Consider the following 16,487-nt stretch of genomic DNA (forward strand, 5'->3'; position numbering starts at 1 on the left):
TGCTTTAATTAGTTGCCTCTGTAAAGTACCAGGCAAACCATCTGTGTGAATCCTTTTAATTAACTGGGTTCAATCTGAGCTTTTCTTTCTGGCATTCATAGCATGTCAGTGGAAGCAATATAAAACATACAGGGTAAAGATGTTACAGCATCAATTGAAAAGGAAGTATCTTTGTTTCTGTGGTTGGCATTTATTCTCTAAGGGCTCAGACTTGACAGGCTATGCTTACATTTGCCTGCAATTTTAGTGGGATCAAGGTAAGACCACGAGTTAGCAATATGGACAACACTGATTTATCACCAACATTAGCATTAGGTAATGGCAGGGGGCTAAGATGTGCAACCTAGGCTTTATATGACTTGCTATGGATTTGAACTTATCCTGTAAGGAGCTTTAAAGGTTGAACCTGGCTGAAGAAGTCTTTCAGGTTTTACAAACAGGCAACAGAATACAACTGTATCAAAAATGGATTAGCTTCAAAACAATTATTTCTTTAAAAGCAATTGAAGACTATGGTGGCTATGCTTGAATTCTTGTATCCAAGCATTCCTCTCTTCCAAACATGGGATTCTATCCAGCTTCTGTTGTCTACCTAGGCTGTTTTTCACTGGCGTACCATACACACCAGGTAAATCCTGGCCTCAATGAAGTCAATAGAAAGGTTTCATTCAGGATTCGGCCTAGGTGACTGCTTGAACGCTGCTTTTTAAGATTACGTTTGAGACGGATGCTTGTACTAGGAGGAACTGTTGATCTATACAAACAAGATTTGTATCAATTCAGATCTCTAGTACAGCCTGATGATATAAAAGTTCACTGCATGTAGGTATAGTTCACGTATTCCATGAACTATAGTCCATTTGACAGGGCGTGTGAAGAAAATGTATGGCAAAAAGTTTGACATGAAGGGATGCTAACTTAGTGTGAAGTGCAGCACTAATGCCTTCCTGATAGTCTCACAAAAAGAGTTAGATATGAATTTGATACACCACAGACATTTTATGGAAATTTTCTGGTTCAGTGGAATCTACTCCAATCACAGATTTTTCACAGAAACCTGCCTGGGTTCCTGATGGTCTGACCATGACTTGAGGTTTCCAAGGGCCCAGGTTTGAGGACAGCCATGCTATGTACACAGACCAGGGCTTCCTGGCTTCTGGAGCTTTCCAGTCTCCTGGGAGAAACAGACGCTGTGTCACATGGATCAAAGTCAGTTTTGGAAACACCATCTTGTAGCTTTTTCTGTTTACAACTATTCCTTCCTCGATCATTATAAAAGCTTGGTCCTGAGATGCTTTACCCTTACTTGGATACGGTGCAGAAGAGCATCAGTTATCTGCAACTAATCCCTTGAACAGCTTAGACAAATTCCATGGGCCATTCCTGGTGTTTGAAACAGTGGTAACTTCTGTAAAAGTATTTATGTGCAGAGAGTGAAAAGCAGTAACTGGCTATGAGCAAACTAGCCTTTTGGGAAACATTACTGTAGGGTGACTTACTTGAGGAAGGGCTTTAGGATCCAGGCCTTACTACAGTCAATTAAGTTTTCAGTTTGGATCCTTCTGGATAAAGTCAGGAGGTGCAGGTATGATTGCTAACAAACAATTTTAGGACACTAATTAACAAACTGGCAAAACCACCTCAGAATCAGTACAGTCATGGCATGATAATCAGTAAAGTATTTATGATGTGCCATCTGACCTTCAAGACAAGATAATCAGTTGCTTTTGGGTGGTATTCACCATTGTGGAAAATGAGACCAAGCATCTTGGCTTTCTGGAAGTCATTGTGCCAAGCTTTACTGATCTGCAACCAGTAATATGCTGAAGTGGTAACCGAGTGTAGTCCTGAAATGGAGATTGTACAGATTAAACAAAGAAGGTGTTTAGGCAAAGTTCATGCTGCTGCATACCTCTCAGCAGGGTCTGTTAGGACCCTGCACAGCACCTCAGAAAGGACCTGTGGGTTTTTATTGCATCTCTATGAGATACTTTCTTGCACAATATTCTGGCCATTCTTGTTAGTACTTAACTTAACACTCTCACTATTGCTTATTTTAGTATCAGAACATCTGGCAAAGATCATTTTTTTTAAAATCTTACAGACTCTTGGCTTGCTGACTTAGAAACTATTTTTAAACTGCAACATTCAGAATCACCTAGTGTCATTTACTGAAAAAGATGGGCTTTAAACATCAAGCAGAAATGCTAGGCGTTCAGCCTGGCTTGGGTTTTGCAGTTTGTCTGTTTTATTAACCACCCTTACAAAAACAATCAAGTGGTAAACAATATGAAATTAATCATGAGGTCTAATGCCTTAACAAACTTACCATACTGGGAACTGTTCTGCAGATAGTCTCTCTGGTCTTTTATAAGTAGACAGATGATAGATTATGAATTTGAATCCAGAGAGGGTTTTATGAAACATGTTTTCTGAATCAACATGGAGCATAAGCATGTACAGACCAAGAGACTGAGGATTTGTTTTAGAACCCTATTCACTAGACAAGCAATTGAATTCTGCTATAACTCTGAGACAACTGTTTGCATTGACATCTCTCCTGCATATTCACTTGTATTCCCAGTGAGCTTTGCTACTTACTGAACACAATTGGGAGAGTCAGTTTAGTTGCAACAGGTACTTCAAAGCTCTCTAGGCTGTATCCTGGTGCAGGAAACTGTCTTTGGACACCAGCTAACTGGTCATCTCACAAGCTGCTTCTGTACAGAAATCAGGTCACCCAAATTCACAGAATCACAGAATCACAGAATCACTAAGGTTGGAAAAGACCTGTAAGACCATCAAGTCCAACCATATTGTAACATAACATCATGTGAGGCCATATTACTTGCCTTGACATTTAAAATTGGCATAAGAATTTCAGGTTAACTGTTCAGAAGCAACACATAAAAAGCAATTATGCAGGTCAAAATAAACCACAATTCTTGGAAATGTGCAAATCACGAGCATTTCTAATGCCAGAGGGGAACATGACTAGAGTATGAGAGTACTTCTCCCTGTTTTGCTTATTGAAAATTTTATGAAACCTGAATCAGCTTAGGTACACACACTGTCCAACACAAGTGGGCAGCACTTTGATGACCTGACATCTGTTTTTGGAAAAATGTTTGCTTGGGTAGGAGTTACACATGCCTCTAGGTCTCCTTGTTAAAAAAATATTGTAATTCTTGTCCTTCATGGAGTCCAGGTCTTTTTCCTAGAAGCAAAATCATTCTCTAGGGTAACGTACACATAAGTCAGTAGACAGATACAGGGATGATTCTTATTTATTGTCTTTTTACTGGTGTTTTTCATAGCAATGTTAAAGGCTAACACAATGGACTTCAGGTTCCACTGTGAAGGATTAATTCTAGGAGGCCCCAAAATACTAACTGAAGTAGTCTGGAATAACAGTAATGGGATAACTTATTCATGTGAAGGAAATTACATTTCTGGATAAAAACCTGCAGGTGGAGTTGCAATTTACAAAGTGGGTTGAAAAAAATCCAGGCAGCAACGTAGAATAAAATGCTAACTTGCACCTACTGCAATTCATGCGAGGAGCTGGAAGCATGAAATGCAGGGAGGAGAGAGTTGCAGATAAGATGTTGGAAGCTTTCTTTATGTTATGCACCTTGTTACCTCTCTAGTTTTCTTCAGCTGCTCCCAGAATGACAGCTGCAGTTGCCAAAGGCCAACCACAATGTAAAAAATGCTGTGTTTTCCTCCACCACTGAAATGTGTTTTTAAGATGAAACAGGCTGTCACCCACAGGAGCTGTGCATCTGTCTTAGAATGGAATTCACTTTGTGTTTGTGTATGGGACAAGACTTCCCCAAATTAGCTAGCCTGAGCACTATCATTCATAGCAATAGCTCTATCCTGAGCCAGACACATGCAGAGTAGGAACTGTGCCTCCCACTCCAACTTTCAGCTTTTATCTGAAAGCAGAGCTGGGACTGGCAGCAGCAAAAACAGTTCTTGTCTTTTTTAGCCAAACACCCATAACAACGGGCTGACTTGTGGATCTTTTTTGGTTTTTTTTAATTCCTTGAAAACTTCAAGGGTAACAATATACCCTAAGGTCCCACCTTGCATGCGTCTTTTACACCACAGTATATATTAGTCTATTTCTTTCAAATGGGTCCCAGTGATGCTAGGGAATGACTTCTGGAGGGAAGTGCTCCTCAGTGAATAACTCTGGAGACTAGGACTCTTAAGTAAACAAGGTGTAATGTTTTAATTTCAATTTTGGGGCAGCAATATTGAAAATTAATTCAAAGAAATATTGAAAATTAATTCAAAGCACATGAGTTGTGCTTTGGTTCAAAACATTTCCCTTCAGCAGGTAATGCTTTTGCACCTCATGGAGGAGAAACTAAACTAAAAGGAAGGTCCTGATGAATGAAGTGGTGTGTTTCATTCTTGACAGTGTGCGCTAGTAACGCCCTGTGTCATTGGTATAGGGGGAAAGCAACAACAAGTGATATATTAGTATCACATCGGATGGCAGCAGGTTTGGACTCTCCTTTGTAGTTGGGCATGTTTGCTGCCTACTAACTGACATTACTTATCTTTCTGTGTCACCAAGGATACGTGTACAATACTTGAGAATCTGAAGCTCTTTTGCAGCTCCTACTGACTGCAAACTGCAGACTTCAATCTGGCATCTTACTGAAGCAGGCCCAGAGCGAGTGACTGCAATTTACTCTTACAGTTACTTTTGACTGCACAGCCAGTTGGAACATGTTTGAATCCTCTGTCATCCTGAAGTACAGGAGAGAAACACAAAGCGAGTAAATCTAATCACTTTGAAATTCACTTTGTGAGGGGACCTGGGCTAAACTCCTCTCTCCAGTTTTAAAATGGTATGTGCCTCTTCCTGTTGCAAGAACAGCCATTTTGACAGCTAGAAAAGCAGTTGTGGAGCTGCTCTGATGAACAATATCTGAAATAGCCTCCTTTCACCTAAGGAATCAGAGCTCTGAAAAAGTGGTAATGAGTCCTTTGACCCCTGCTGCCTTGGGGTCTATGTTCCAAGGGGTTTGGCCAAAGCTCTTCCCAGTCCTGGAAAAATCTAAGTGCTAGTAACATTCCAAGTAAAAGATAAAGAAGCCTGCCTCCAGGCAGAAATCCTCTATGTTAGGTTCTTCAATCTACTACACGTAAGCAAATGGAATATGGTTATTATATATAAGAAACAGCTATTCAGTATGAGACACGTATTTGGAATGGAGGAATAAATATGTGTTGATAATCTGATCCTTACAAATTCAAAACAGAGCAGCCTAAGACTTAAAGAGGTGAGGGAAGCATCCTGCAGAAAGAGATTATGCAGCTTGCTAGGAGAGTGACAGTCAGTGAGATTTTGATCATAGTTATGTTGAATAAATCTGGAACAACTCTGTTGATTGAACTAACCCTGATGCTATGTATTCAAAACAAACTGTATTTTTTGAAATATTCTTTAAAAAAAGATCCTCATGTTTATATGAAGAAAAGATCACATAAATAATATTCTTCTGTGTTTATGCAGCGCATTTCATGCACAAATAGCACTGTTTTTATATAACACAGAGCACTTGCCTATTTTCCTGCAGTTCCAGTGAAACTAAGGTACAGTGATAGCAGTAAGTTTGCTTTCTACCCAAAGATCCAGTTAATGCTTATCTTCTGATCCATTTGTACCAGAAGGGCCAGTGCAAAGAAGCATATAGCTGGGAATCTGGATTTCCTCATTCTGCCACTGTGGTGCACTTTCCCAAAAAGGCCCTCAGTGCAGGAGATGTTCTGTGATCATTTTTCGGCCATCTTAGCAGGAGTGTGCTATGCTGGGGCTACTTGGTGAGAGGGGCCAAATGCAGAGGGGATGAAGAAAACAGAGAGGACAGGGAGTCTTTCTATAGGCAGCAAGGGACATTGTGGAACACAGGTGTTATGGTGACCTGGGATAACGCATGCTCTGTTTTTCCCAGAAATTTACCAAACTCTCCTCAGTATCTGTAGAGGCCTCTTGCATACATTTGCCTCAGAAAGGCAGGAAACCTGTCAGTGCCATCAACTCAGTTACTACATATTCCTGACCTGCTCCTAGTACAACTTCAGGGCTGGACAACTAAACTGAGCCCTGAGTGCCATCAGCACGTGGTGGGACAAACTGCTATTGCAAACTGGCTGTTGCAAGGTCCAAACCACCAGCTGCTGAAAGGGTAAATGTTTTTACCACTATCACATCGAGAAGGGTAAACCACAAATATTCTAGAGCTACTTCATCACCAGAACTAAATCCTGATTCATCATCTCATGAGAATACAGGAACCCTAGAGAGAGAAAACCTATTACACTGCTTCAGTGCAAGGTTATCTTCTAGGGATCACCTAGTATTATTTAAATAACCTTTGTGGCTGGAGGTCCTTGGGGGATTATAGCACAGCATCAGAAAGCAAATGGATTTCTTTCCTATTAGAAATTCCTTTGCTTAATTTCTTCCCTCTACTTTTGTTTCCACTCTACATGAATGTGTCACCTCAAGGTCTGATCTGAACTCCATTGAACTAAATAGATTTGGAACTTGGCCCAAACACCTACTCTGTCTCATATTTCTACCATACTCCTTAGCATTTTTAGAGAGGGGACTATATCACAGTCAATAACTGCATCTGTTTCCATAGAAGGCTGAGTCCAAAAACTATCAAAGCTAATAGAAATCTGTTGATTGACTACAGTAGACTGTGGATCAACCCTCAGTCCATCTGCATTTAGCCTTTTCCCTCAGTCATGCATCATAATCCAACTTATTATCAATCTATGATTTAAAGAAACATAGATGATGTGTGAAGGTCCCTTTAAAAAACAAAAACAGTGCAACGATGTTGTTTTTAAAGCAGTGGCTGAAGCTGACAATAAATTTGGATTGAAAAGTTGTGCACTATCCAAAAACTGCAAACACAAGCTCTAAACAAAATCCATATGTGCCTCTCAGAGGTGCAGGTGTCAAAGATATTAAGCCACAAAATGCTTTACATTAAAATAACTTCAAGGACCAGGTTAAGCTCTAAAAACTCCAAGGTAATTCAGAGTTAATCGCAACGGCTAGTCTTTAATATGGTCAGACGGTAGAAAGTGTATGAAACTCATTGCTTGAAGGAACTAGTAGCACCTTATCTAGACAGTATGAACTTTCATACAGATTCAAGGCAAAGATGTAGTTTCAGTTTAAACATTCAGCAGGCTGTTGGTTGTTTTTTAGCTTTCTAGGGCTAAATTCAAGCTCTTCACATTATTTTAATATATTTTCTGCAACTTAATTTCCTGTGTTTTCTTTTATAGTGGCATAAAAAATTGCCCAGCAAAACTCTGAAGGAGTCATAAAACACTTTCTAGGTTGCTCCATTCTAATTCCTGCTCTAAGGTTGAACTATTATAAGAATCTACCAATCACTCTCCCAGCCAAGGAAACAAATTGAGTGAAGCTTTGGTGCATTTTGAATTCTCTCTGAAGCATCTTTGAAGCTCTTGGAAGTTATCTTGGAAAAATTCTGAGCAGCCTATCCTATCCTATCATGTCAGTCCAAAGAAATGGAAGTTCTAATTCTGTCATCCATGTGGGAAGATACATATTTTTTCAGTGCATCTTGGATGCTGATTTACAGATAGATTGTTTGAAGTTTTATGGTCAAAAAAGCAGAATGGAAACAAGTGATAACCTCAATCTGGCTGTGATAGCAAACATTCCTTATGAAGCTAGTAACAAAGGCAAATCACAAAACAAACTGAATTATCTGAGTGCATGTCAACAGGAAAAAATTAGACCTCTCCCAGGAATGCCTATATAATTTTATTTCCAAATCAAATTTACTTCCAAATAAACAATTTATTTGAACTGACAGCTGCCCATTGTTGGGACTATACAAAAAACAGAGCACCTCACTAATCTCTGGTGCTGTGTAACATTCTGCGAGTCTTTCATATTCCAGATATGAATATCCACCTTGTTTGTATATGTGGAGTAACCATAAACAAGCACGGCTCTGTAATTCTATGGTACCTCCACAGGAACCAAATGCAGACTGGAAGAATTTGAAATTTGCTCTTATCAATAGATAATAGTAAGTAGTTCTCCAGTTACTGCTATCAGCTGCTGTGTATGTTGGCATACCTATTCCGCAGCCTCCTGTACCGTGACTGCCGAGAGCCTGGGTCACAGGTTATTTTTAATTTCTTTTTTATTACCTGAAAAGTGCAGAGGTGGACAGTGAAAGCATAGCTACTGGGCCTGCAGACAGTGCAACAGCATGGATTAAAGGTCTCTAGAGATTCAGATGCTGAGGCAGAGTAACGAGGGAAGGCGGAGGTGAACACTGAAGGGGAGCTGAGTATGCAGAATTTCTTCTATGAACTGAGGCTCATGTCAGACATGTGACAAAGTGGGCAGGATGCTGAGAATGTGGCCAGTTTTTCTAAAATCTGAGATGTGCCTATAGCTCCAAACTCATATTGCCATCAATGGACTGTTATTTAAGTGCCAGCTGTCTATTCCTCAGTGTCAGGAAGATGATCCTTGTAGGACTCATTACTAAGGTGGTTATGAACTTGTTATATACCATGCATCAGTTACGGAATATATAGATTTTATTCTTTGGATGAACAGTTCAGACAAGCATGGATAATGGTTTCAAATGGTCAAGATTTTTAGGAGTCTAGCTTTTTGTATTATCTCTCAGACAATTCAGCTGCTTCCAGAAGCATGGATAATGTTGTATGAGCAAAGAATAAAACCAGTAGGGCTTTCAAGCTTTGCAGTTGATTTGTTAACGGTGATTATTCCTGAAGTTTCCTCACTCTTTTATTCCAGAAGTAATTGTACAGAAATCTCTTTCTGCATACTGAGTTTTCTTTTTCCTCACTTTTTTAGCACTGTGTTTTGTATGGAGACACTTCCAGGGACTTTCAGTTGTATATATGGTATACTGTGCTGTCACTGATAGATTAGACTTTGTAGGTGACCTGTAGGTCAGATGTTTGAACTCCTCCAATGCTAATTGTTGATGGCTACAAAAGAGGTGTGTGAAGGGAGCCCCAGTTATTATAATGTTGTACTTTCAATACCTAACTTTACTGATGCTTGTGGTGCCTTAGATTTTTTTTCATCTGAACATTTCTGCCAAGATTTAACCATTCTCAATCAATGACTTAAACAGAGATTGTCCTCTACTGTTCCTTAATCCCTGCTAGCCAGAGTGCTCTTCATGTGTCAAGAACAGTGCTCCCATCAGCTGTGTATAGGGGACTAAGAATTCAGTATCGAAATCACTTACAGGCTGTTGTTTTCCACAAGTGATGGATTTTATAAGATTTCTCCATAATTTATCTAGTCTTCCATAAAATTACAGCTGTTATTGCTCTGTTGTTTTCATCTCACAGACTACATCTAGGCCTTTAGGAGGCACCTTTGTAAGATGCCTTTTTTTAATTATTGTCTCAAAATACAGCATGCATCAACCTTCAGTAGCTATAATATTTGCTGCTGTCAAATTCGAATTTCAGAAGAAGAATCATGAAAGAAAGAAATGCTATCTGCGTATCATTCTTCTCAAGAATCTCCCTGTGGCCTTCTTCCTTAATCCTTTCACCATTATATAAGAGAAAGGAAATCACAAGCTCAGAGACTGTTTATACTGCTGCATGACCAATGGTCTCAAATCTTCGTATGGGGTAACATGGAAAGTGGGTGTTTTGGCAGCACAGTTCATCAAAAAATTCTGCTGCCTGGGGTTTTAGGCAATAGAGGGACAGATTAACATAGAGAAAGGAAAAGGGTTTCTGTGTTTGCAACTTGTCAGGCTTGAGAACCTTGAAGATCTTTCATGGTAGGGCAGAGATCTGGTCTTTCAGACAGTGGAGAGTTCTGAAGTTTTGCAAGTTATATGTGAAGTCTGGATCCATCTCCAAATTCTCATTAAATACTTAGGTGTTTGAACCACGCATATTGGTTCAGGCACAACTTTTAGAACGATGATATGCCCTTTGCCAGGTTACTCATAAAAATTCTTGATCTTGAGTATTGCTATAAGGGTCTGTTTTCAGTCTGGAATTCAGGATATGATGTGTTTCTGACTTCAATTTCAGAGGTGTAGCATCAGTCAACAGAGATACATTTTATATGGGAGGTAACAACTGTTCTTTTACTAACAGCATGGAAAACAGTATCTGCTCAGTAAAAGACCATCTGAACATCTCTTAATATTACCATATTCATATGGTTTTTTCTCTTTCCTACTCAGGCCTTACACCCATCTATTTAAGGCAATTAAAACTCCTTGTAACTTCAGTGAGATCTGGGCCATGAGTTTCCCACTTAATATTATGAGACGTGTAGGTGGTAGCAACAAGAATTTTATAGAGAACGGAAGAGCTGGGCACAATATGCCTTCCTCCATTCCACAAATATTTGTGAAACAGATAGGGTTTTTCTGAATGGAAGGGTGAGAAGACTAGAACTGAGAGCCTGGGAGCTCTGCTGTGTGAGCTGGGTAGAACCCAAAACCTCTTCATCAAATGGTGTACTGTGTGTGCATTCTGCAGAGGAAAATCATTCCACCAGAGCATTCCAACTGCCCAGGCTGAAGATTTTGGTTGTAACTCAGTGCAAGATGCATTGTATTATACACATGCTTCTGTGTTTACATATAAGAAGTATATCAGGTCAACAGGTGGTGTATATACTCAGCACCTTGTAAGGCTGAGTCTTTAAGAATATCTACACTACAGAGTGCAGTGTGTTACCTGGACTAGCTCAGTTACTGGAAGGAATTGAGAGAAGGTAGCACTGAGCTCATTGCAGGCATGTTTTTCCTGCTTCTTAAGCTTGTTTTGCAGTGCAGTGAGTTCTGCGCTGTCCTAACTAGGCTGCTTCCAGGATCTAAAATAGCTAGTTCGAAGATACAGGTATTACTAAGTCATGCTGCAGTCTACCATGCAGACATAGCCTCCTTTATTTTTAGGTGATGTTCTCAGACCACTGTTGTGAGATACCTGATCTGGTCCATCTTTGTATTTAGTCCAGCTATATATATAGGTACCACCTCACATTTTGTTATTTCAATATCTAAAGAACAATGAAAAGTACATCAGAAAAGTGGTTTGAATTTGATACAGAAAAATCATAGTAGCAAAGGAGCTTAAACCTAAATGTGTTACTAATCATGAACGTTCTTGGAAGCCAGTGTGTTTAGTCGGGGCAGCAAGCTTAAAAAATACTGGAGCCAGATGGGCTGATTCATACATCAGCGTGCAGCCTTATCTGCTGAGAAATCAAACCAGCCAGTGAAATATGGAAACCCCTTCTAAATCCCGCAATTGTGCATTTTTGCTTCTGATGTAAGCTTCCCCCATCTTAGATGCACATATTCCAGAGTGTACTCAAAAATTTTAGATCTTTAACTAGACTCCAAATGCTTTCATTCACAATCGTTCCATGTAGAAATGATACAATCTACAATAAATGTTCCATTTATAAAGGCACTGTCCATAGTAGTGCCATAAAAGACAGCTGCAGCTAAATGCGTGAAGAACTTGTACATGATGTTTATTTTCATGACAGGAGGTCGGAAGTCCACTCTAGCTCAAGAGCTGACCCAGCTCTAAGAATGATGGTGAATTCTCTCCCTGACTCTGTAAATCACCTCTTCCCTGATGATGCCTGGAGCATCCTGAGGTGGAAGGAAGGAGTTGAAGCTTGGAAGCATGTGATGTGCTTTTGGATTTCACTAATGTGTAAAAAGAGTCCCAATGAATGTGAACCTAGTATGTTTGGTTACATATGTGTGATGATATGAATCTAATTCAGATAGTAAAATACTTTTCAGAGCTGCAAAAGGGGGGAATATCTAGTTCTGTATAAGACACACGGTCTGGATTTTGCCAATGCTAGAAAGAATAGGTTTCAAAAAAAAAAAAAAAAAGTTAGCAGTGAATCTGCTAAGCTGGTAGGACTGAACACTGGTGTAAAGTAGAAGATGCTTCATAACATGTGTCTGACAACTACTTAAGATTCATGGTGGCTGGTGCCAGGGAGACAGGATACAAACACTGCATCTCTTTGTGTCAGCAAGTCCAGTGTCACTGTGGATGCAGGAGACATTAATTCCAAGGGGAGAGCAGTGCCAACTTTTCTCAAAGGAATCCCTTCAACAGCTCCTCCACTCAGGTAGTTATGAAGTTCAGTTTCCAATGAAAGTTGCTGCCTCCTGGCATTACCTCTGCTTCATTAAATAAGGAGGCAGTTATTTGGGCAGTTACACTCTACAAGGCCTGCAGAAAGGCAGGAGGAAGAGCCCAAAGTCACTGTGACTAGCAGTACTCAGTTTTGAAATGCAGCTTGAGAAACTGAGGGGAAACATACATGACAGAATATAATGAGCATTTATGAGAGTAATTCGAATGGATGGCTAATGGCCAGAGCTCTGGCACATTCCATTAAAAAATAACCAGGGAAACCAGAGAAGTGCATTTCCTGCCTATCATCGGATGCTGCACAAAAGACATTGTATGCCAGACACATAGGAATGGAAAGCTGGCATAAGATGTGCAAGAACGCTTGAGATTCCTATTCAGATCAGGCATGAACATTACCACTAAAGACAGAGCACCAAATATGATATGCATAATCACTGCAGAAAGCAGAATGCAAATGACCCTTGAAATAACAGGAGATTCCCAGTCCTCTTTTTCCTAACATTGGTGCAGATCTATCTGAATTACAGATTCAATTAGGGATAAAATAAACCTTAGTGGGACTCTCATTTTTAATGAGATGCTGCCCAGCTAGCAATTGAATGGCCCACCATATGAAGCAGATAGACTATAGATAGACTCTAGGAGCAGTTAAGAGAAGATAACGGATCACAATTCAGGAAGAGCTCATTATGGTAATTTTCCAGATTTATCAGTTTAAACACAGTACAAAATTCTAGCTGAAGACTGTGAATAGGAAGAAGTTAATTTGATAAGGACTTAAGAGTTTGCAGGGGCCCTTACTCTTCCTCACTATGTCATTGTAGACTGTTTTAAAATCTTGATAGGTATCATGCCATTTACAGCCTCATGAACAGAAAAAAGCCAAATAGTTCACTGCCAAAGAGCACCTGAAGCAAAACCAGTCAATCTAAAAGCATTTATGTTTCTATACTAAATACTGTACAGAGATAGTAAAAAAAAAACAGAAAAAGTTTCTGACCCCAAATGCCAGTTACATACTGAGTGGGATTTCTGTGATTTAACTTAAGCTGTCAAAAAAGTAAGCATCTAGTGTAAGCTATTTGCCTGTGCTCCCTCAATAATCAGTGGAGAGAGACAGGCATCTCCAGGGAAAAATTCTTCTTGTTCTGGGTAACAGGATGAATCCCCCTCTGGGGACAGCATGTTTCCAACAGCTGGATATCTAGATGAAGGATATCTAGATGGTTCCCTTGCCAACTGAAGTTTAGATTAGCTGGAAAAACAGACCAGATTTTGGGCACACTGGCACACCAGTCCTTCTTTTGATCTGAAAACAGAAGAGGGGTTCGTGTTCCCGGCATCTTACCACTTAATCTAACACTACTAGTTGGTCAAATAAAGCATACTACCTTACAAACTTTCTTTCTTATGTATTAGACCGTCATGGATGAAACTGTACCATCAGCTAGATGCTGAAACATTAGATTGAAAGTTGAATGGGATGATTCTCATCCCAGGACACAAGAAGAGTGGCATCATAGCATTAGATGAGTTATGCGCTTGAAATACTTCTTCCTCATCATTAGTGAAGAAAGGATTCTAGATACCTAGATCAGATATTGATATACACATCTGATAGACAGATGTATGCAATTGTCAGGACAGATGAATCCTACCAAAAATTGATGGGTGGGTGCCATTTATTCTCTGGTAAGTGCGATGAACACCCTCCAATCCCAGCTGAACAGCAAAGTGACTTGTGCGCTCATGTCCCTCCACCATTGCATACTGCCTCCTGCTCCCAGGTTTTGGTCAGGGAACAGCTGTTTTCCTCAGACAATGAAACTCTCTGGAGAAAGCCAAATAAACCCCCTTTCTATGATGCTGCATGAATACTCTTTTATAAGTGGAAATGAGGGGTGCCACTAAGACAGACATTTAGGGAAAAGCTCCAGTCAAATCTACCAGCCATTAGGCCATGTCGGGAATGTTGTAACAGCCTCGTGAAAGATCCTGCTTAGTCTCTTTCATACAGTGGCTCTTAATAATGAGCATATAATAAATGTACAGTCTGGAGGAATTTACTATACAGTATCCAATTGGATTTATATAGTCATAAACTTCTACAGCACTGCTTCTATGATTTACAACAGTCTCTACTAATTATGAAGCTATGCCTGGATTTGAGATGTAAAAGGCAAATGTTACCAGACTGGTTGTACAGCGATACTATACAAATGCACATTTGCCACAGCAATTTTGAATTGCTTGTTAACAGAGAACCATTGCAAATAACCACGTATTTTAGCCTGCTCTTATGAAAAGCACCAAAAGCAGAAACCTAGGAAGTTTGTGGGATGGTGTTTTATTGTGATGGAGTTTAGAGATAAGGGAAGGAGTGGGGAGCGGATAGTTCATGGACCCCATCAATGAAACTTCTGCTACCTTCTGCCTGGATTGTAGGGGACTGGACTTGGTAGCTTACCTGATCCCTTCCCAAATCTATACTTCTGATTTCCTAAAAAGAAACCACCACAAGAAATACTGTAACTTACTGTAGGACAAGCCTCTCATGACCTAAATGGATATAGAAGGATGTTTACTTCACATAAGTTTTCCAGCACAGACATTTGAATTGCTGTTACTCAGCATATTAAATACCTATTTCAGAAAGGACTATATGTCATTAATAGGAATTACCTGGGCATCGTGGGCAGCACAGCTGTGGTACATGCACAGGGGAAGGACAGTGTAGACTTGGGCATCTTATTCTGCTGCACAGTACATTTCCATTCTGCAGGTGGAACATAATACAATACTTTAATGAAATGGGCTGTCTTACCAATTTCTGTGTTCTCTGTTCTGCATCTAGATATTTTAAAAACAAATGCCTTTTTACAACATTCTGATTTCACTCACACCAGGGTAAGCCCAGACTACTTTCACTGCCACTGAATTTATGCTGAAGATCAGAATGTAGCAGAAATCCATACAAACCTTAAAATCAGAGGAAGTGCCTAAAAATGGATTGCAACAATCTTCATTTGTGTTTTTCTTTTGAGCAGATTATGCTTAGGAATTGCATTTCCAAAACTAAGACACAGATAATGAATGGTAGGTCTCTGAGATATCCCCTACTGAGGGTTAGTTCAAGACCGCAAGAGACAATAGGGTCTGTAACTGTTCCTGAAAACTGTGGAGAGTCTTTTGTTTTCATTTTATGGGTTCCCCAGTCGACAAAAAACACCAGTTGGTAAGTAGTCATTTTTCGAAGAAATACAAGCAAGTCTAGGGAATAGTGTTCATTATTCATGTCATTAACATAATATTCTGTTTGACCACATCTAAGTTTGATTTATAATTAAAACACAGGGATTTTTCATTCTCCAGTGTCTGTAACCAGAAAAGACTATCCATTTCAAATTCCCATTTCCCATCTATAATTCATCCTCCTAATTTAGCTCTGAGTTGCTCATGTTTATAGCAAGAAAGATCTTTCAGCATGAACACTGATACTATGCTACGACTGTAGTTTTAGGTGGTGTCAGGAATAAACCCACTTCATTTTCATATGCCTTCTGGAGCACTGAAATGTTTCCAGTGGAGGTGCAGACTTCCTTAGATAGCATATGTATAGGCTTTTCTAGCCATCTCTTCAAAATAATCCATTGACTCCTAAATAACTGCAGACCACGGGCTAGAATCATACTGTTAGATCATTACTACCCACGAACTACATTTGTGCATCTGCTTTGGAAAGAGACACTAAAAATTATATCACCATCTGTTTCAAATGATTATTGAAATTAAATATACTGATTTTATAGAGGAGCAGCAAATTTTAGGCAGTAGACTCTTTGCAGGACAGGGACTGGTCTGCACAGCTCCTTGCCCGGTAGACCATCATCTGAGAGCCTGTAAAGCACTACTGTAGAAGAGAGGCTGGCACTGCCTGCTGGCCTGGCTCCATATTGCTTACTTGACCTGTTCCATAGGCCTCACTCCCTTTTTAATTATTAGTCCTGTGAAATCTCCTGAGGTGAATGTTTACTTTCCGTGCATGATCAGCTATGATAAAAATTCTGCAGGCTGACTTCGCTCCTCAGTGCTGCCTGCAGTACTCCACTGTTTGCAGCAGGACAGAACCATTTTAACTGATCTTGTGCATGGTAAGACTGATCTTGCGCTTAGATTCACAGTGGTATTTGGGAGACCAAGCCCTACAGACTGGAGTAGGACTTACGCTCCTGTATGCCTCTCTGAGTCAG

At 39.9% G+C, this 16,487-nt stretch overlaps 1 protein-coding gene across 3 annotated transcripts in view; it reads right to left on the reverse strand.

Annotated features, from left to right (window-relative positions):
* CHRDL1 (chordin like 1) overlaps positions 1-16,487 on the reverse strand; it is a 41,161-nt gene that overhangs the window by 20,105 nt on the left and 4,569 nt on the right. For all 3 annotated transcript variants that reach the window (XM_059824303.1, XM_059824304.1, XM_009811418.2), the window contains exon 3: positions 14,920-15,013. In XM_059824303.1, the coding sequence (XP_059680286.1) occupies positions 14,920-15,013 (94 nt within the window). The remainder of the gene's footprint in view (positions 1-14,919; positions 15,014-16,487) is intronic.

The sequence above is a fragment of the Gavia stellata genome, chromosome 14 (genome assembly GCF_030936135.1).
Source record: "Gavia stellata isolate bGavSte3 chromosome 14, bGavSte3.hap2, whole genome shotgun sequence".
In the NCBI taxonomy this organism is placed as follows: Eukaryota; Metazoa; Chordata; class Aves; order Gaviiformes; family Gaviidae; genus Gavia; species Gavia stellata.